Genomic DNA, 21,927 nt, shown 5'->3' on the forward strand with positions numbered 1-21,927 from the left:
CTAAGACCGAACATGACTCCATGATGATCAGAAATGACTTCAGCACGGCCCAACAATGTCACAAGAGGTGCCTGCAGTATTCAGTGTGTGTTTAGCCACAAATTGCCTGTGCACTTGACCTTTCATGCCTTGGCAATCCTGTTCCTGGGAGCCACTGATAAAGAGGGCGTAGCAGGGGAGATAATGATAAACACACACCCCCCACAGCCAAGCATGAAGTATTGTTTTTTGGCGATGAGCTGACATGGTTTTGCATTTTATTATGTGCTATTACAATGCAAGAGGGGTCGTCTATAAGGTAGTCCATTTATTAAGTCGCGCAATATGTCCCCCAGCTCATTACTGTGTGGTCCATTTGCACCTGCGCTCCTGCGAGACAGGGCTACACCTCGCCAAATAAGGACATGAGAGCGAGCCGTGGTGGGATGACGTTGAACGTGAAATGGGGGGAAAAAAACGGGAGTGTGTGGCCGGTTTGGATGGAGCCCTGAACCGGAGGAGGAAACACCGGGCTAATCTGGTTGCATAAGAAGCCATTGAATTTGCGGAACGTCTCTGCACTAATCCGCTCAAGTATTCATGTTCAACTGTCCCGCGGTGGAGTAACACATAGGGCACACGCACGCGCGCACACTTGTGGCTCTGAAGGCGCGCTGCTGCGTGCACGCATGAAATAAGATAAACGCACCATCTTTGAGGTTCATACATTTAAAAACGTATCTCTGCAGGAGCTGTTATGCCTCAAACCCGAAGTGGCGGCTTCTGCTGTTCGCGCCCGTGACGATTCCGCTGACGCGCCACTAGCCACACCACCCAGGAGACGAGAGAGGAGAGCTGAACGAGCAGGGGACTGACTGAAAACCCGTCTCTCTTTCGCTTTCTTTTCCCTGACGAGCGTGGACGGAAGCCTGCTGTTGTTGTGCAAGTGTAATATTTAACGAGCGACAGCAAATTCACCAGTAGCATCACCCAGGCTGTTCTGCAGAGATGGAGGTACCAGGCTTGGCGCACAACATCACCAGTCCATTAAGTCCCTGCGAGGGGATGATCAAGGACCTGAGCTTGGACGCCATACAGTTATGCGAGCGAGATGGTAAGGACAGATTAGCCTTTCATGGAGTATTGCGCATATTATCGGTGCATTAGGCCGTGGTGTTAATATCAGAGTCGCTGCATTAAACAGTGCGTTTTGCCATTGGTTTTAAGCTGCATGCGTACCCTTATTGTGTGTTGAAAGGGAGTAGGGGCCGGTCGTTCCGCCGGTTCCCTGGATGGAGGGATGGTGCGCTTGTGCGTGTGTGGAATAGCTGAGTGTCTTTACAGTGGCAGCAAGGTTTTGCTCATTCATTCATAAGAAAAGAGAGTGAAAAGAAATCTGCAGACTGAACATGCACAGGCGAGGAAACGGTGTGAAGTGTCTTTATTTCAGCACCACAGACATGGACAGAGACAGGCAGCCACCCCGCCTATAACCGCTGCTTGTGTCTTTATCTCAGGGAGATGCCTTTATCAGTTTATTTCCACATAGTGCATAACATCCTGTACATTTTCCTATTATAAAAGACGTTTTTAGTTTTCTATTTGCGCCCTCAACTTACGTAAAACTCTCCCTCTGCGTTTATTCATTTATAATTCATCATCCAGCTGCATCCATGCTGGATAGTCTGACTTCTCTGAATCCAAAAGTTTTCTGCATATAAACCATCAAACAGAGAGTTAATGTGAATTTGATAAGTGATTAGAAGGCATCTATGAGCTAGTTTTATTGTGTGAAAACGGCTGAGCAGTTTTTACATGAGCAGGCTTAACCCTGATGCGAATTTAATGGTCGGGAGGAAAAAAAGCAAGTCATCATCAGGAGAGAATGAGAGGCTCAAACATGGCTGCACCCACGTGTATGTGTGTGTGTGTGTGTGTGTGTGGCAGTGCAGCCCTACACACCCATCAGTGCAATTACACACAACTGATCCCACATCTGATGCATGATCACACAGATCCCCTTTTAATTAAGATTGTAGATAAATTCACACCCCAGGCAATAATGGGATGAAATCACCCTGTCACAGCTGACTCAATTTTTTTTTTTTTTTAGCGACACCAGATTATTTTTCTGTTTCGAATTTACTGGTTGGAGTAAATGGTGTGTCTTCATTGAGCCTCCACTCCAAAGGACCCCCCCCCCCAGCATCTGATCACAGTGCAGCCATTGTACCACACCACCTCATTTTCTCATCTGCCAGAGCTACTCCTTGTAATGTAATACAGCAGGACGCAGTTTATATCCTCTTAGTGCTTTGTTGGCCTGATTCTAAAGCTGTAATTTTAATAATGGTGCTGTATAGGCTGGGGCTAGACTTCTCTAATGGATCCTGTGCCAGCTTTGTGCAGGTTTACCGGTCTTTGCAGCACGACAGCCACTTTCCTATTTATGAAGTGGATTGCCCAGTGTAAATAGTGTCTCTGTGTCCTTGAGACACCCACATCCACTCTGTTTATGGAGCAACACAGTTACAATGTCCACCCTCTGTGCAGATTATGCACGCTCGTTGCTGAAGTATGGCAGAGTAGTTTCTAGAATTGTGAACTCAAATAGTCCATGTGCTGTGGATGGTACTTGAAACACTCATATTATCATTTGTGCAGTTAAAATGTCACTATACAGTCTATGTCAGTGCCATTATGATCTGCCCATATTGCCTATTAGATATGCATAGATTCAGTCATTACTTTGGACAACATGTTTATCATGAGGCATGAGAGTCAGTTTTTGTGTAGGATAAGGACTTTTCTACACAAATGATCGGCACTTGTTGGTCTGACAACTGAGATTTGATTCTGACACACACAGTGCACACAATACCTGCACTCTAAAATGCAGTCCAGTTCTCCTTAGTAAAATAGTAAGTAAAGTTTCTAATGTTAAAAATTAGTTGAGAATTATTTGTATTGTTGTTTGGATTATATAAGTATTCCTGTTATTTTGACAAACTCCTGAATTTTAATTTCTCTCATTAGTTTTCTTGTGCTTAGTTTTTTTGTTGTTGAAAGCGTAAGAAAAAGACAATGAGCAACTTGGCAAGAAATGTTCCTCAAATTTAAAAAAAAGAAAAGAAAAGAAAAGAAAAGAAAAGAAAAAACTATAAAAGTCGATAAGCAAATTATCTGAAAATTAGCTGGATGGAGATGACATGACATTATCAAAAACACAAGGGAAGAATGTCAAGAAAATCATATTCATAAATCTAAAAATTATGTTACAGATAAAAAGCATTTTATCAGGTATTTGTTCTCTCTTTTTTTAGCACTTTCTTAAGGTCATTTTCTTGTTTGATTTTGGTTTTTACTTTTCTTTTTTGTTGCTTATTTTCAGGCAGTTTTCTTTCAATTTTTTATAAATATCCTCCTAAATTCTGGCCATGTCTTTTTAAGTTGTTCATTCTCTTCTTTCTCACATGCTTTTGAAAGAAATCAAGCCAACTTGCTCATGTTTCAAAGGGTTAAATCACCTCCAGAAGTACTCTAGTTTATACTCCCCTGCCACGCCCCATGTAGAAGACTCCTTAGCAAGCTTTTAGCTTTCTTGGAAATGGACTGTTCTATTATCTGTTCAATACGTACATTTTCCCAAGGACGGTATTCATTTCAGCTCCACGTAGCTTTCTAAATTTATCTCCCAAATCCATTAATATTTAATTGTCAGCATGAGAGGCTTATGTGCCTATGCTGACCCAGCAAATGAAAGTGCATGCAGCCTCAGTAGGCCCTCTGTGGGAAAGAGCTCTCTCTCTCCCTCACACACACACACACACACTGAGGATTGTTTGAGCATTTCAATACACAAAAAGACATAGTGGGATACAAGTTGTTTCTGTGTGACTCCTGTGTTAGAGGGTCGGTCACAGCCTTAATGGTTCAGTGTGGTGACGGGGTTGTGACATGAATAAGCATCAAGTAGGGAGTGATGAGAGGTGGAAAATTTACAGATGTCTCAGCTGTTGGTGTGCAGAGGTTTGGGGACATGGTTTTGCCTGGATATGAATTTGTCACCAACCTCTGCAAGGCTGACTGGGACCACCATTTTGATTTTATGTCCACAGTTAATGCGTACTCACAGGGGGTAATGAAATACACACTACATGTCTTGTGAGGCATTTTGTGCCATGGCTGCTGACATAATTAAGTTGTCATGATGGATGGCTGCCATTTATGCAACCAAGTACTGTATCTGCACTGTCTGAAATCTCTCAGCCCGAAACACTGCTGCTGTGACATTGTCTGGCAGTGTGTGTGTGCCCAGGATAGACAGACAGACAGACAGATGGACAGACAGACAGATGGACGGATGGATGGATGGAGGGATAGATGGGTAGGAAAATATCTCATAAAGGTGCCTTAACTTCATCAGTAACTGTCAAGTTGAATAAAAGCTCCCTCAGTGCCGAGCCTGCCAATTACTAGTCAACAATGGCTTTGTTTCCTCAAATGCAGTGCTGCAACACTTGAACAAAAGGCTTTACTTTTAAACACCCTGAGACGAAGTTTTGGGAGATTAAACAGGCAGTGGGAGAAACAATTACTAAGAGGGCCAAATTAGCTGCATTTCAGACATTATCAAAAGATTTTTACTAAACACAATAGCAATGTGGCTGTATGGATGGCAGTTTTGGACTGTTGGTCAGTCCATCACTATGGTTTAGCCTGAAATATCTCCATGACTATTTCGATAGATTGCGTGAAATGTGGTATAGTTATTCATGGTCCCCAGAAGATGTAGTCTATTGATTTTGGTATTCCCCTGACTTTTCCTCTATCCCCATCATAAGGTTGACATTTATGCTGTTTTTTTTGTCAAATGTCTCAAATACTATTGGATTGAATGCTATGAAATGTGGTATAGACATCCATTTTCGACTCTGGGGATCCCTTCATTTTTCATCTAGCTCTATCATCAGGTGATTTTTTTCCTTGGATAATCCAAAAATTATGATGCGAAAACCCTGTTAATTCCAGCATTGTCTTGGCTAAAATGTTGTTGACATTATGTAAACAAACACACATTTGAATACAATTGCAATGTCATACGGTATATGGACATGACCATGATCATTTTTGCTGACCTCATTAAGGCGGTAATGTAATTATCGTGACAGGCCTGTCTCACAGGACTGCTAGCATGGCGGTAGACTGTTTTGCAGATTTACTCTTGTGATAACAAGTGAACTTTTGTAGAGCTTATGGGATATGTTCCAATATGATATGACAGCAGGCTGGCCTTATGACGTTACAGCATCGTCTGAGTAAGCTGGCATTTTAGTTTGGCCAGTGTTCAGTGTGAGCAGTTGTGTACCATGACTGTGTTGGCAAGAGTTACAGGTACATATTATCAGCTGCATATTATATTCACTTGCAGATGACTTTGCTGTATAACATAATTCTGAGCTTTCTTTGAGATTTATTATCAAGCAGTCTCTTCAAATATTCATGCTAATGTTCCTTTTGTGTGTTTTTCAGAGCCCAAATGCTGTTATATAAAATCCGTCTATACAAGATTCTGTTCAAAAACATAGTTGAAGGATTTTACATCAGCCTGTTGTTTGAGAATTCAAAGTCTATGCAAATGAGAAATGATGACTCATTCTGGTTTCGGACAAGTTTAGGAAAAATGAAAAAATAGATCTGTCCTCCTTGAAGGTCTTCGTATTTTTTTAATTTGTAAAAAAAGGAATGGGTCGATTCTGAACCTAAAGAAAGATGGAGTTCACTTTATCTTTAAAGGTTGTGTTATTAAAACGTCCTTACTTGGTCTTTTTTTGCTGGTCGGGGGCTTATTGATGTGTAAACGGTGGACCGCAGACTGTGTGAGCCTGATGAACAGATCATTGTTTACGCTCCCTGTCTCCGTCTTGCCTGTGCATTGAGAGCAACAAAGGCGTGATTTTGAAAGGCCAGCAAACATCGATGTCTAGTGAGTGTCTGCAGTTCAATTTTAGACCTAACACTGCAACTTAAAAAGTGGGAGGCTTGTCTGTCTGACGTGAGTGCCCACTTGCTCAGTCAGAAACAATCAGTACCACCATCATCTGCCAATTCTTTTTTTTCACGTAACACACCCGCCAACGATACTCAGCAGACTGAATTCTCAGCCTTAACCTCGACTGAGAGTTTAGAAATCTAGGAGTGCTGCGTGGACCTTCGAATGCAGCGCCGTAGTCTCACAAAGTGGAAGCTTTTTTATCGCCGGCCACCGCTGAGAGTACATTTACATTATGCAGGTGAATGGAAATCAAATCACCTTCCTCTCACCAGTAAAGAGTGCTGAAAAGTAATTCACAGCATCAAGCCAGGTGTGACTGGAACAAATCCTACTACAGAGGGCCATTAGGACAGTCCTACGTACGCATGTTAACAAGATTTTTATTGATCCTTCTGCATCTATTGCTATTCCACACTGTGGCATTTGACTGCAAGCTGAGTTAAAAGGCCAGTGCCCAATGAGGTCCATTTGATGGAGCTTAGCAGATTCAATCCATCTTTTGAAATGTAATTATTTCGCTATACATGTGCGGTGCTCCTATGTCATCTTGAACCCGCTGTACATGTGTGCACAGCAGGAGTAATCTGTGCTCATAAGCCCCTAAGTGAGGGCTCAAAAAACTGACACTCATTTTGCTTCATCATGATGAGGCAAAAATCCCCATCCCTCCGCCTCATGCACAGGATTATAATACAATGCAATAAATTTTAAGACAACTCATTACAGTATAATGGCTTCCAGGCTAAAATTATGGGTCAACAGAATTAATATTAGCTACAGTGTAAGTCATGAGAGCCGAGGTAGAACACTAGCACATAAATATATGTCAGACTGAGGATGTAGGCCTCCCGTGTGAGATTGTAAAATGTTTCCCTTACCGCCTGACCTTCATCCTGCTTGGCTTTCGCTCCCCTGTCTTTCATCCTGCGTTCGCAGACTCCCAGAGGATACAGAGTGCAGATTAGCACCGTATTTACCTGCAGGCAAGACTACCTGGTGCACATTGTGTGAGTGTATTCAGAAACCTATTAAAAGCCAGATTTAATTCTTTAACCCTTCAAACTGGATCTGTTTTGTTGTGCTGCATTCAGACACCTTTCATTAGCATTTAAACCTCGAAAGCTGAGAAAATTGGTTTGGTTTACTTCACAAACACAGGAAAAGCATAATGGGCAGCCAGGCAAGAAACGTCCTGCCAAAAAAGGTGAAATTGAAATGAAATTAGCTGGAGGTTATTATCGGATAACCAAAACCGAAGGGGGGGCTCTATATATATCTTTTTTTTTTTTTTTTTTTAGACATTCACATTGTTTTGTAAAACCTACAAAGAATTGAACACTGGTGGGTTTGGAGATTTCTGTCTGTTTGTCTCACAAGCATTTCCTTTGACTCTTTTTTCCCCAGTAAACCTTAAAGCCTTCAGAGCCTGTTTTCCCTGATAACATCACTTTCAGCTTGACTGCGCAGCCTTAAGACTATTATGTAAGCAATATTTGACTGCATTTGTAAAGCTCCACTGTGTCGGTGTAATGCCTCCATTTGCAGGTTAATTAGGAGAGCATTAGAGTAAACAGGAGCTAAATCAGCACTGTGGAGTCGCAAGGAGGTGGGAGGGCAAAGACCGGCATGAGGTCTCCTTTTAGATGTTTTAGGGACAAATCAGTGTTGACATTAACATTTTAAGGACAAGGACGTTACTCTGCTTCAGGCACAACACAGCATCTGAGTTAGCAGGTTTTTATGTTTGGTGTTTGGTTTTGATCAGTGTTTACGCTGTGTCATATACTGATGGCATTTTGAAGTGGTGAAAGTTTGGGATAGGTTGATTGAGCTGGAAACTGATGTTTATCATCTTTCATTAATAATGAATGCTTGTGATGAATCAGCGAAAAAAAAGCTGTAAAAAGATCAGTGAGTTGTAATGCTTCCCATAAAATATGTAATGATGTTCACACTTGAAATTATATTATACATTTTTTATTATACATTTTTTTCTGTGCATTTTTAAAAATGAAAATAAAAATCTTCACTTAAAAGGCAGTCCATGCTAATTATTTATTTTTTTTATTCTGAGGTTTTAATGTAATTCTGCAGTAGTTATCCATATGTACTCAAATCCAAACGTTCAAATTTTGGTTTGAGTTTGTATGTTTTACGTCAAAATGCTATTTTTCTCAGCCCTTCTAAAAACATTTGCCCACATGACTTGACATATAGTAATAATAATAATAATAATAAGTTTCTGCATAATGACATTACTGCATACAACCCCCCCTAGCCTGCCTAATGTCCTCTTCATGACTGAGCCAAGCCTTCCCCGAAAACCCTATGTTATCGATCTTGCAAATATTCCTCTAACCCCCTAACTGGCACGGAAACTAAGCAATGTATTGCTATGGCTCTAACATTAATTTGCACCCAAAGTTCATTCAATATGCAGACTAACTGACCGGTTTAGGCAGCATTAGAGCATTAACTCCGATGTTCTGTGAGGTAAAATTATGGTTTCTGTCAGTGGAGTCTGGTGGCTTTATGGAGAGCAATAAAACAGCTTGAGTTCTGCTTTGGAAAGGGCTGTCCGACAGCAAAGTAAAGCAGTGAAATATTACACTGACTATGGATAATTACCTCATACAATTCCACTTCTAAAATTCAGAACTAACCCTTTCTGTTATTAATATTATCACCAGTGCTCTCCGCTCTAACTGTCTTATGTTGGCTTTTTGCCGACAGCTAAGAAGTCATTTTCATAAGAAAAACTCAGAAAAGAGTGCAGATCTTTAAGCACGTTAAAAACTTAAAATCCTTGACCAAATTTCACTTCCTTTTTGTGCAGTATATTTTATTATTCGCCAGTGCTAAAGAATAACATCAAGCTTTAGTTTTTTTTTCTCGTTTTTGTTAAAGGTCAGCAACATAAAGTGTCAGGTGGGATGTCACAGTGCTGACATCACTGTCTTGTCCACACCGACTTGCAGAGGTTTGCTCTGTCACGTCCTCATTGACCCTCTCAGTCTGAGCCAAACTTATCAGCTCAGTGGGGTTTAAGAATAATGAGATTGGCTTTAAATGTGAACCAGCATTAAAGATCTGAGGTCTGAGGATATAGCTGTTGGCCTGTTTACATTTTTACATACTTAGAAATCTCCTAACCTCAATGTTACTGAAATCTAATACCAGCCATGCACCTAATTCACAAAGTAAATTCTATGTTTAGATACAATGACTTACTTTAAGAAGAGGATTTATTAGTAAAAATAAAAACAAATCCTGAAGATTTGTCTCTTCATCATTGAAATGCAATTTTTTAACTCCAAATTCACAAGTATATAAAAGACATATTAATGGTATGGTCCAAGCAGGTAATGACAGGAGGTCTCTCTGTTTAGGTTAAAGATGATTATTTTTGTTAATCAGCTAGTTGTGATTAGGAGCTAGGGATAAGGAAAAAAGTAAGCAGGGGGTCTGGTCCAGTCTGGTGGTAAAGAACATACAATTCTATCTTGTTTTAAGATATTGCACCCACGAATCACAGCAGACTCAGGGTATACATATTTTAAAAATACCAAAGATTTATTCTGCATGAATAAATAAAAAAAAAAACACTTTTATTGACTGTCCCTCAGTCGCAAACTGGAGAATGCAACCAGAACCCCATTTATATGGGCCGACTTGCAGGGGAGCTCGTGCCTTTCTCACTAAGAAACAGAAATTATTTCAATTGGATCAGGGGTTGTCTGTTAACATAAAACACATAAAGATACATATAAAATAACAGAAAAGCAAGTGGTAAACAGGGAATAAATATCAGGTGCCACAACATCATGATGTGAAAAAAAGAGCCAAGCTCACATAAAATGGTAAAGCTAGACTGCTTTTTTCCCAACTCTGAAGTGCAACATGCACATGGGGTGTAGGGATTACCTCCTGTCTACCTAAAAATGAATCAACCTACAAACTTTCCTCTGTTGGAGTGTTGTGTGGAGGCGAGACAGGAGAGTTCACACAGCCCAATTATGGATTAACTCTTTTATGCCGCCTTCTCTCAGCTGATGAGTGGGGATGGATGTTCCATGCTCCGCTGCTCCTGCCATTGTTTATTCTTCTATGGAGTCCAGTCGTGTTGTGCATTACTCCCAAATTCTTGTATTTTACTCACTCTCATGTTTAGACCCCCAGAGCGTGCACAGAAAACACATTGTTGCCCTGCCAAGTGGGTGTCCCCGAGAGTGACGCGAAGTCTATATTCATCCTAATTCGACAAAGCTTTCATTCAACCCTGTTTGGGCATTTTCAGTGGCCTCAGTGTGCACTTTGGGGGTTGTACGCCTTTGCTGCATATTATGCTGCTTACTGTACAGGTCCTGAGTAATGCATACGATCTATGCAAAAAAAAAAAAAAAACAAGATTCATAAACTTGTTTGATGAAAAATAATGTTGCAGTGACCAAAAAAAACCCCAAATTACTTACCTTCAATGAATGGCTCAAATTCTATAACATCCAGCAGCATTTTAAATGTTACTGCTCATATGTATCGCCTGCAGTGTGGAAGAGTATTTTTTTATTTCTTACTGCTGATTATAAATGGATCCATCTCTTCCGAGAGGAGAGGAAATTTAATCAGTAGAGTTTGAAATATTTAATGCCACGTATGTTCTGGAAAGCAGATAGGTGTGTGTGTGTGTGTGTGTGTATGAGTGGCTGATGTGTTTCCATGGCAACATATATGGTAGTCAGGGATGCATGCAGTTCTCGCTGTGTGTGATATGCTGAATGTTCAGTAATGTCTGTGGAATAATTACTGGGAAACTGCTGAAGTACAGAAGGTTTACAGTCAGTAAGAAAGACAAGAAATAAAAAAAGGTATTTCTGGGGGCTGACTAAAAGCTGGGCGGAGATACCATATTTAAAGCTGTGTGCTGCTAATTTAATGTGGCCTCAAGTTGCTCAGATAATAGCAAATTTTAGATAAGCTTTACAGAACACAATGTGTGTTGTATAGGGCTGCAATTAAAAATTATTTTTCAGTTTACTATCAGAGAGAAACCAGAGGAACCTAGAATTAGAGAATTTTGACTTTTTTTTTACTTACTTAAATGTATCAGTTAAGAGTAAATTATATCCTGTGAAATGATATTTATGTAAGCATTTTTTAAAATTCTTTTTAGTTTTGACTTTTACCTTTTTTCTTATCTTATGTTTCTTATTAACTTTTCTTTCCCTTTTCTTTTTTATGACCTACAACTCCAGTATTATAATGTAATCTAATTTCTTAAAATGCAAATTTAAAAAAAAATCAACTCATTTCTTTTTCTTAATGTCACTAGTTATTAGTGAATGATGTCCCATTAAATTATATCTATGTAACCAGTTGCTTTTATTTGTCTCCGTTATCTTTTTTCTTTTTTTATATTATTTTATTATTTTTACTTTCCTTTATATTCTCTTTTTTATTTATAACTCCAGCATTACAGTGTTATATAGTTTCTTGACATACAAAATAAAATACAATAAACTCAAGCCAACAGAGCCTTCATCAAATTAGTTGGCGATAATTTAATAGTTGACAGCTAATAAATTAATTATTGCAGCTCTAGTGTTCTAAAAGGATTCATATAGTAAGTATGAACCACATCATTTAATCATATATTGTTATTTCTGATTATAGCAACATTGCTTTTTGTTTTTCCACTTTCACAGGTAAATCCCAGGATGGCAGCCTCTCTGAGATGGAGGAGCTCCCTGTTCCTCAGAACATCAAGATCAGCAACATCACCTGCGACTCCTTCAAGATCTGCTGGGACATGGAGCCACGCAGCAAGGAGCGCATCACACACTACTTCATTGACCTGAACAAGAAGGAAAACAAAAACTCAAACAAGTTCAAACACAAGGTAATGCTTGAATCAGCGTGCTTTTAAAAGGTAAAACTATGGGGAGTTGACTCAACAAAAGGGTTCTCGTTTTACACTCACAGAATAGAATTCAGAACAAATGTGTCAATAAGAGCTTTGTGTTTATATGCTGAAGTGAGGAGATCGAGAAATCACAATGAGCCCTAGAGCACACACTAGACAGTGTGCCCATAGTAATCAAGTAGATAATTATCTCAATCATTATTATTAGTGCTGTAAACATTTTTTTACATTTATTCAACCAGGTAAAAGTCTCCTCGAGATAAAAAATGTTTTTACATGTGTTAGATGTTTTTGAAGATATACTGTTTTTTTTAGTAAAGTAAAGTAAAAAGTAAAGTAAAGGGTATCTCTCAGCATCCTTTCTGATATTCTCGATACAGTCCCCACTTCTGTTTTTTCTTCTGTGTGTTGCTGCAGAAAATTGTACTGAGAGGACAGGCAGTACTATTCTGCAATACCATATTAGCGATTAAGATAGTTATTGTAATGCTATAAACATCTGGAGCTATGATAATCCTTGATGTTTAAAATCTAAAATGATTGACGCTGGAACACAGGTATACCATGTTTTACCTTAGGATAACCTCTTGTTTCATGCTCAAGGCAAAAAAAGGAAAAAAAATATCACTTCAAGGTGGTTTTGTTCAAAGGCTCCACAGCGAGCGGTTGCTCTGAGCTTTAATAGGCTAATATCGCTCACTGACTCAGAGTAATCTCAGCAGCAGCAGGAAGACTGCAGCTCTGTCAGTGGACAGTCAGTCAATCTTACAGACTTGTTTCATCAGCCTTCTTCCTTTTGCTCCTGCAGTCACTTCCTGGGTGCAGTGTTTCTCCAATTCCTTAGCAGGCGACCCCATACTAGTATTTTGATTTAGGTGTGCAGCAGCAACAGTGTTGGTGGATGAATGGGCTGACTCTGTTGCTAGGCAGGGGTTCCTAGTCCAATCAATGAGCTGCAAAGGCCCACCAAGGCATCAGGGGGGTGGACAGTGTACACAGTAGTGTACATACATCAACAAAAGGGCAGCTACAGGTATAAACTGCAGTCTGTCACTTACACTGAATGTGTGTTTACAGGCAGGTGTCTACAAATTGCTGCACGTGGCTGAAAGAAAGCCAAAACATCTCTTTCTGACTAATCATTCACTCTTTTTTCCATCCATTCCTCCTTCCCTTCAGGATGTCCCTACCAAGCTGGTAGCCAAGGCAGTGCCCCTGCCCATGACGGTTCGGGGCCACTGGTTCCTGAGCCCACGCACAGAGTATACCGTGGCTGTCCAAACCGCATCAAAACAGACTGACGGCGACTACGCCATCTCCGAGTGGAGTGAGATCATAGAGTTCTGCACTGCTGGTGGGTAACATGCCGCTTACATTGCCATGAGTACATGTATTTCAGGATATGTGACATCAGTGCTGCCTTTGATTTATTTTTTTGGCCATACTGCAGCTACAGAGGGAATTAGGATAAGGCACAATGTGAGGGAGAATATTAAGTAGAGGCTAATTTATACTGAGTGGAGGGGAAGATGGATGGAGAGATAGAGGAGGGGAGGGTGAGGGAAGAGAGGGATTAAAAGAAAGAGGGGAGCTGTGCTGTTTATGTTCCGATGCAGAGGTCACCAAGTTCAACATCTCTGGCTTGTGGCTTAGAGTGGGGGAGGGGAGAAGGGGGAGGAGATGATGACACGGAAACTGGAGGGGAGAATTTATCAGGGGGGTCATGTGACAGGGATGAGGAGCAGCAGTCGAGATGGAACGAGAAAAGGCAGGGAAAGAGTGAGGATGTGGTCAAAAAATATGATGAAGGGGAATGCTTAAATATAGTAAACATAGTAACATATAATCCTTCACCTCTAGGAGCTAAATGAAAATGTCTTAATTCTAACATGCTAATATTAAGCAGGTGTAATGTTTACCATGCTTATCATCTTAGTAATAGTATTACATTATGGTTGGGTGTTATGGCTGAAAAATAATCATCACACCTGATTTACAATTCTAATAGATTTTTTTTCTTTAAACAAACAAGAAAAGGGGTGCCCCTTTATAATTTTTCACAAGTGCAATTACCTTCCATGCTTCCATGTGCAGTTGGTCTAAATATTTTTCAAACTGTTGAGTTTGGCACCTTGTTTTTTGTTTTTTGTTTTTTGTTTTTTTACCATTTTTTATATTAATATTGTGCTTTTGCTTGCTTATCCGTACGCATCTGGCTGCTGTAACAATGCAAATGTCTCCGTTGTGTGATTAATGAAGGATTGTCTTATCTCATCTTATAAAGACTGAGTCCTTTGCAGTGGCCCAGGTTTGATTCTGGCCCATGGCCCTTTGCTGCATGCCTTCCCCTTCTCCCTTTCATACTTAAGCTGTCCTATCATAAAGGCAAAAAAAAAGTCTTAAAAAAATAAAGCGTGTGGATCAATGCAGGCTTTTCAACTGTATATAAGGCCACCATATCTTTGGCGATGTGAAACGCCTCCACATCTATAATGTCTTTCCAGTGGGGTCTCTTCTTCTCATATGGGAAAATCATTCTGCTAATGGTAACATTACCTGTTTTCTAGCAGATGTTTTAAAGCTACCACTGTCTGTTGTAGCTCACATAGCCAGACACTTCTCCCTCTCGGCTGCGTGCCTAAGTTTGAGATGCTGGATAAATTATTAATGTTGCTGCTTTTAGTTGCCAAAGAATCTATGCAAACTTTAAAGTGGACAGTGGTTCACATGAGGTCAGACTCTGCAAAGCTGAACCGCTTCCAGACCACTGAGGGGACAGTGCCTTTTTGGAACAAAGTCCTCACTTTTCTTAGCTCATGTTTCCATATTGATATTTTACTAGTGTCTGAAGTCAACTCTGTGTCATTCAGAAAGCCCATTATGACAAATCACAAATTGCCTCAGAGGGCTTCACAGCATACAACATCCCTCTGTCCTTAGACCATCTCAGCAGATAAGGAAAAACTCCCCCAAAAAACCCTTTATCAGGAGAAAAATGGTAGAAAGCTCAAGAGGAGCTGAAGAAGGATCCCTCTTCCAGAACAAACAGACGTGCAATAGCTTTTATAAAGAACAATAGTAAAAGTCTAAAGTCAGTGACCGGCAGCAGGCAGTGCAGCCTCTCATGGCCAAGCTCCGCCGATGCAGATAGTTTGTGAATGGTCCTATCACCGCTGATTAACCAAAGGAAAATTCTGTCTTTGCGGCGGCACCCAGCCCAACACTGTAACACATAATATTCACTTCAGTTTCAATCAGTGTCTGATTTTCTTCTTCTCTTCATAATAGCACATTCAGACACTGTGACATGTATCAGTTAATAATGTTTAAATAAATGTAGGCTTGTGCGTTAGAGAAACAGCTATTCCTCAAACAAACTGATGAGGTGATCCTCTCCCTCTTCTCTGTCTAAAACTGACAGAACGACCGCGGATGGCTTGTTAGTTGTCTATCTTGCTATTTTTCCACCATGCTGCCATGTTACACTGCATACAGAGAAGAAGGAATAACGTGACAGTAATACAGACCTGTCAGCTTCTGTTTGCGTGTCCACCGTTTCCCTGCCTATTTAGTTTGAAAGAAAAATGACCAATAAAAAAACAGCTATGTCACATCTCAGTCTCACTGACCAATGGTGCCAACTCCATCAATTACTCACTCACTCACTCAGAACCCTGTGTGCAGCACTGCGACCGCAGGCTGCGGTCCAGCCAAAAATGAGCAAAATGTCTATTTAAAAGAAGATTCTGCGAAGTCTGTGTGACATCAATAATCGTCTTAATAGTCTTCTTTCATTTTTATTCAAGGTTCTTTATTGTTGCATGAAAGCACAGGGAAATTTCCTCTATATCATTCTTGTTGGTGTGTTCAAGTGCTTGTAGGAAAATTGAAATGGGATAAAAGAGCCTCTATTATTATGAAACTCATTATATGCTTTGGATAAAACCAACAACCATTTGGCAGACCTGTTTACATGGTGGTGAGTGAAAGGAGATTTTATTACAGGACTTACTGAAAATGTTTCTTTTCTTTTTTTTAATGACGAAGTCTGAATGGAAGGATCTCAGGGTTCTTGAGCACACATGAAGAATTCATATTCCATCCCAGTTTGTGCACACAGTCACTCCTGTTCTTTATAATTTAAGAATTGAATTTCTATTAATGACATTTGTACACTGACCGCATATTAATTTCCACTCTGATGGTGATGTGTTGTGTCTGTTTTCTAGATTATTCTACAGTGCATCTAAACCAGCTGTTGGAGAAGGCAGAGGTTATCGCCGGCCGGATGCTGCGTTTCTCTGTCTTCTACAGGAACCAGACTAAAGAGTACTTTGACCATGCCAGGTAGGCAGCCCGCCCTTGTCTTTACTGAGGTGTTGTATGCAATTTCATTCAGATTGTTTCTTTGATTTTGACTTAATGAGACATTTCATATGAAATTCCATTTTTTTGGCTGTGTTAAATGCTGTGTCTGCATTGTTTTAGTACATTTCTTTTAGAACATATTTGCTTTTTAAGACGTTGCTGACTGGACTGTTTTACTAATGCAAAATTTTCCTCACATTGAAAGATCCATTTTCATGTAATGTGAATCTAACTTGTCATATGCTGTAAAAGCCATCATAGTATAGTATGTCATTATAAAAAAGGACATAGTGTGATGTAAATAATGAAATAAGACATGTCATTTTTGAGATTTTTTGCCATACTATAGTCTTGCTTTTTCGCTCATTTTGTCAACATGCCATATTTTGGTGTTTTTGACCTTTTTTGCAACATTCTATGCCATGGTATGCCTCAGCACGCTGTTTTATGTTGTTTTCAGCTGTTTTAAGCTGTTTTTGAGACATGCCATTTTTCACATTTTTTGCCATACTATAGCCTTGCTTTTTCGCGAATTTTTTCGACAAGCCATATTTTGGTGTTTTTAGCCTTTTTTGCAGGATTCTATGTCATGGTGTGCCTCAGCACGCTGTTTTATGTAGTTTTCAGCTGTTTTAAGCTGTTTTTGAGACATGCTATTTTTGACATTTTTTGCCATACTATAGCCTTGCTTTTTGGGTCATTTTTTCGACATGCCATATTTTGGTGTTTTTATTCGTTTATGCAACATTCTACAAAACAGTGTGCCTCAGCACACTGTTTTATGTAGTTTTCAGCTGTTTTAAGCTGTTTCTGAGACATGCCATTTTTGACATTTTTTGCCATACTATAGCCTTGCTTTTTGGGTCATTTTTTCGACATGCCATATTTTGGTGTTTTTATTCGTTTTTGCAACATTCTGTGTCATGGTGTGCCTCAGCACACTGTTTTATGTTGTTTTCAGCTGTTTTAAGCTGTTTTTGAGACATGACATTTTTGACATTTTTTGCCATACTATAGTCTTGCTTTTTCGCTCATTTTTTCGACATGCCATATTTTGGTGTTCTTGACCTTTTTTGCAGCATTCTATGTCATGGTGTGCCTCAGCACGCTGTTTTATGTAGTTTTCAGCTGTTTTAAGCTGTTTTTGAGACATGCCATTTTTGACATTTTTTGCCATACTATAGCCTTGCTTTTTGGGTCATTTTTTCGACATGCCATATTTTGGTGTTTTTATTCGTTTATGCAACATTCTACAAAACAGTGTGCCTCAGCACACTGTTTTATGTAGTTTTCAGCTGTTTTAAGCTGTTTTTGAGACATGCCATTTTTGACATTTTTTGCCATACTATAGCCTTGCTTTTTGGGTCATTTTTTCGACATGCCATATTTTGGTGTTTTTATTCGTTTTTGCAACATTCTGTGTCATGGTGTGCCTCAGCACACTGTTTTATGTTGTTTTCAGCTGTTTTAAGCTGTTTTTGAGACATGACATTTTTGACATTTTTTGCCATACTATAGTCTTGCTTTTTCGCTCATTTTTTCGACATGCCATATTTTGGTGTTCTTGACCTTTTTTGCAGCATTCTATGTCATGGTGTGCCTCAGCACGCTGTTTTATGTAGTTTTCAGCTGTTTTAAGCTGTTTTTGAGACATGCCATTTTTGACATTTTTTGCCATACTATAGCCTTGCTTTTTGGGTCATTTTTTCGACATGCCATATTGTGGTGTTTTTAGCCGTTTTTGCAGCATTCTATGTCATGGTGTGCCTCAGCACGCTGTTTTATGTAGTTTTCAGCTGTTTTAAGCTGTTTCTGAGACATGCCATTTTTGACATTTTTTGCCATACTATAGCCTTGCTTTTTGGGTCATTTTTTCGACATGCCATATTTTGGTGTTTTTATTTGTTTTTGCAACATTCTATGTCATGGTGTGCCTCAGCACACTGTTTTATGTAGTTTTCAGCTGTTTTAAGCTGTTTTTGAGACATGCCATTTTTGACATTTTTTGCCATACTATAGCCTTGCTTTTTGTGTCATTTTTTCGACATGCCATATTTTGGTGTTTTTATTCGTTTTTGCAACATTCTATGCCATGGCATGCCTCAGTGCACTATTTTATGTGGTTTTCAGCTGTTTTCAACTGTTTTTGTAACATGCCATTTTTCACATTTTTTGCCATACTATAGCCTTGCTTTTTCGCAAATTTTTTCGTCATGCCATATTTTGGTGTTTTTGACCTTTTTGGCAACATCCTATGTCATGGTGTGCCTCAGCACACTGTTTTATGTAGTTTTCAGCTGTTTTAAGCTGTTTTTGAGACATGCCATTTTTGACATTTTTTGCCATACCATAGCCTTGCTTTTTGGATCATTTTTTCGACATGCCATATTGTGGTGTTTTTAGCCGTTTTGCAACATTGTATGTCATGGTGTGCCTCAGCACACTGTTTTATGTAGTTTTCAGCTGTTTTAAGCTGTTTCTGAGACATGCCATTTTTGACATTTTTTGCCATACTATAGCCTTGCTTTTTCGCAAATTTTTTCAACATGCCATATTTTGGTGTTTTTAGCAGTTTTTGCAGCATTCTATGTCATGGTGTGCCTCAGCACGCTGTTTTATGTAGTTTTCAGCTGTTTTAAGCTGTTTTTGAGACATGCCATTTTTGACATTTTTTGCCATACTATAGCCTTGCTTTTTGGGTCATTTTTTCGACATGCCATATTTTGGTGTTTTTATTCGTTTTTGCAACATTCTATGTCATGGTGTGCCTCAGCACACTGTTTTATGTAGTTTTCAGCTTTTTTAAGCTGTTTTTGAGACATGCCATTTTTGACATTTTTTGCCATACTATAGTCTTGCTTTTTCGCTCATTTTTTCGACATGCCATATTGTGGTGTTTTTAGCCGTTTTTGCAGCATTCTATGTCATGGTGTGCCTCAGCATGCTGTTTTATGTAGTTTTCAGCTGTTTTAAGCTGTTTTTGAGACATGCCATTTTTGACATTTTTTGCCATACTATAGCCTTGCTTTTTGGGTCATTTTTTCGACATGCCATATTTTGGTGTTTTTAGCCGTTTTTGCAGCATTCTATGTCATGGTGTGCCTCAGCACGCTGTTTTATGTAGTTTTCAGCTGTTTTAAGCTGTTTTTGAGACATGCCATTTTTGACATTTTTTGCCATACTATAGCCTTGCTTTTTGGGTCATTTTTTCGACATGCCATATTTTGGTGTTCTTGATCTTTTTTGCAGCATTCTATGTCATGGTGTGCCTCAGCACGCTGTTTTATGTAGTTTTCAGCTGTTTTAAGCTGTTTTTGAGACATGCCATTTTTGACATTTTTTGCCATACTATAGCCTTGCTTTTTGGGTCATTTTTTCGACATGCCATATTTTGGTGTTTTTATTTGTTTTTGCAACATTCTATGTCATGGTGTGCCTCAGCACGCTGTTTTATGTAGTTTTCAGCTGTTTTAAGCTGTTTCTAAGACATGCCATTTTTGACATTTTTTGCCATACTATAGCCTTGCTTTTTGGGTCATTTTTTCGACATGCCATATTTTGGTGTTTTTAGCCGTTTTTGCAGCATTCTATGTCATGGTGTGCCTCAGCACACTGTTTTATGTAGTTTTCAGCTGTTTTAAGCTGTTTTTGAGACATGCCATTTTTGACATTTTTTGCCATACTATAGCCTTGCTTTTTGGGTCATTTTTTCGACATGCCATATTTTGGTGTTTTTATTTGTTTTTGCAACATTTTATGTCATGGTGTGCTTCAGCACACTGTTTTATGTAGTTTTCAGCTGTTTTAAGCTGTTTTTGAGACATGCCATTTTTGACATTTTTTGCCATACTATAGCCTTGCTTTTTGGGTCATTTTTTCGACATGCCATATTGTGGTGTTTTTAGCCGTTTTTGCAGCATTCTATGTCATGGTGTGCCTCAGCACACTGTTTTATGTAGTTTTCAGCTTTTTTAAGCTGTTTTTGAGAAATGCCATTTTTGACATTTTTTGCCATACTATAGCCTTGCTTTTTGGGTCATTTTTTCGACATGCCATATTGTGGTGTTTTTAGCCGTTTTTGCAGCATTCTATGTCATGGTGTGCCTCAGCACGCTGTTTTATGTAGTTTTCAGCTGTTTTAAGCTGTTTTTGAGACATGCCATTTTTGACATTTTTTGCCATACTATAGCCTTGCTTTTTGGGTCATTTTTTCGACATGCCATATTTTGGTGTTTTTATTTGTTTTTGCAGCATTCTATGTCATGGTGTGCCTCAGCACGCTGTTTTATGTAGTTTTCAGCTGTTTTAAGCTGTTTTTGAGACATACCATTTTGACATTTTTGCCATACTATAGCCTTGCTTTTTGGGTCATTTTTTCGACATGCCATATTTTGGTGTTTTTAGCCGTTTTTGCAGCATTCTATGTCATGGTGTGCCTCAGCACGCTGTTTTATATAGTTTTCAGCTGTTTTAAGCTGTTTTTGAGACATGCCATTTTTGAAATTTTTTGCCATACTATAGCCTTGCTTTTTGGGTCATTTTTTCGACATGCCATATTGTGGTTTTTTTAGCTGTTTTTGCAGCATTCTATGTCATGGTGTGCCTCTGCACGCTGTTTTATGTAGTTTTCAGCTGTTTTAAGCTGTTTTTGAGACATGCCATTTTTGACATTTTTTGCCATACTATAGCCTTGCTTTTTCGCTCATTTTTTCGACATGCCATATTTTGGTGTTTTTGATCTTTTTTGCAGCATTCTATGTCATGGTGTGCTTCAGCACGCTGTTTTATGTAGTTTTCAGCTGTTTTAAGCTGTTTTTGAGACATGCCATTTTTGACATTTTTTGCCATACTATAGCCTTGCTTTTTGGGTCATTTTTTCGACATGCCATATTTTGGTGTTTTTATTTGTTTTTGCAACATTCTATGTCATGGTGTGCCTCAGCACACTGTTTTATGTAGTTTTCAGCTGTTTTAAGCTGTTTTTGAGACATGCCATTTTTGACATTTTTTGCCATACTATAGCCTTGCTTTTTGGGTCATTTTTTCGACATGCCATATTGTGGTGTTTTTATTTGTTTTTGCAGCATTCTATGTCATGGTGTGCCTTAGCACGCTGTTTTATGTTGTTTTCAGCTGTTTTAAGCTGTTTCTAAGACATGCCATTTTTGACATTTTTTGCCATACTATAGCCTTGCTTTTTGTGTCATTTTTTCGACATGCCATATTGTGGTGTTTTTAGCCGTTTTTGCAGCATTCTATGTCATGGTGTGCCTCAGCACGCTGTTTTATATAGTTTTCAGCTGTTTTAAGCTGTTTTTGAGACATGCCATTTTTGACATTTTTTGCCATACTATAGCCTTGCTTTTTGGGTCATTTTTTCGACATGCCATATTGTGGTGTTTTTAGCCGTTTTTGCAATATTCTATGTCATGGTGTGCTTCAGCACGCTGTTTTATGTAGTTTTCAGCTATTTTAAACTGTTTTTGAGACATGCCATTTTTGACATTTTTTGCCATACTATAGCCTTGTTTTTTGGGTCATTTTTTCGACATGCCATATTTTGGTGTTTTTAGCTGTTTTTGCAGCATTCTATGTCATGGTGTGC

General features: G+C 39.1%; 1 protein-coding gene across 2 annotated transcripts in view; it reads left to right on the plus strand.

Moving 5' to 3' along the window:
* Positions 1-21,927, plus strand: part of LOC121954631 (phytanoyl-CoA hydroxylase-interacting protein-like) — a 58,660-nt gene that overhangs the window by 5,139 nt on the left and 31,594 nt on the right. Inside the window, exons 3-6 of one of the 2 annotated variants that reach the window (XM_042502265.2) lie at positions 729-1,093; positions 11,737-11,930; positions 13,134-13,308; positions 16,184-16,301. In XM_042502265.2, coding sequence (XP_042358199.1) covers positions 988-1,093; positions 11,737-11,930; positions 13,134-13,308; positions 16,184-16,301 — 593 coding nt within the window. In that variant the 5' untranslated portion in view covers positions 729-987. Of the gene's footprint in view, positions 1-465; positions 1,094-11,736; positions 11,931-13,133; positions 13,309-16,183; positions 16,302-21,927 lie in introns of those variants that run through there. The other variant, XM_088086398.1, reaches the window with a different exon arrangement.

Source organism: Plectropomus leopardus, chromosome 13 (genome assembly GCF_026936395.1).
Source record: "Plectropomus leopardus strain MGB_pleo_1.0 chromosome 13, ASM2693639v1, whole genome shotgun sequence".
Classification (NCBI taxonomy): Eukaryota; Metazoa; Chordata; class Actinopteri; order Perciformes; family Serranidae; genus Plectropomus; species Plectropomus leopardus.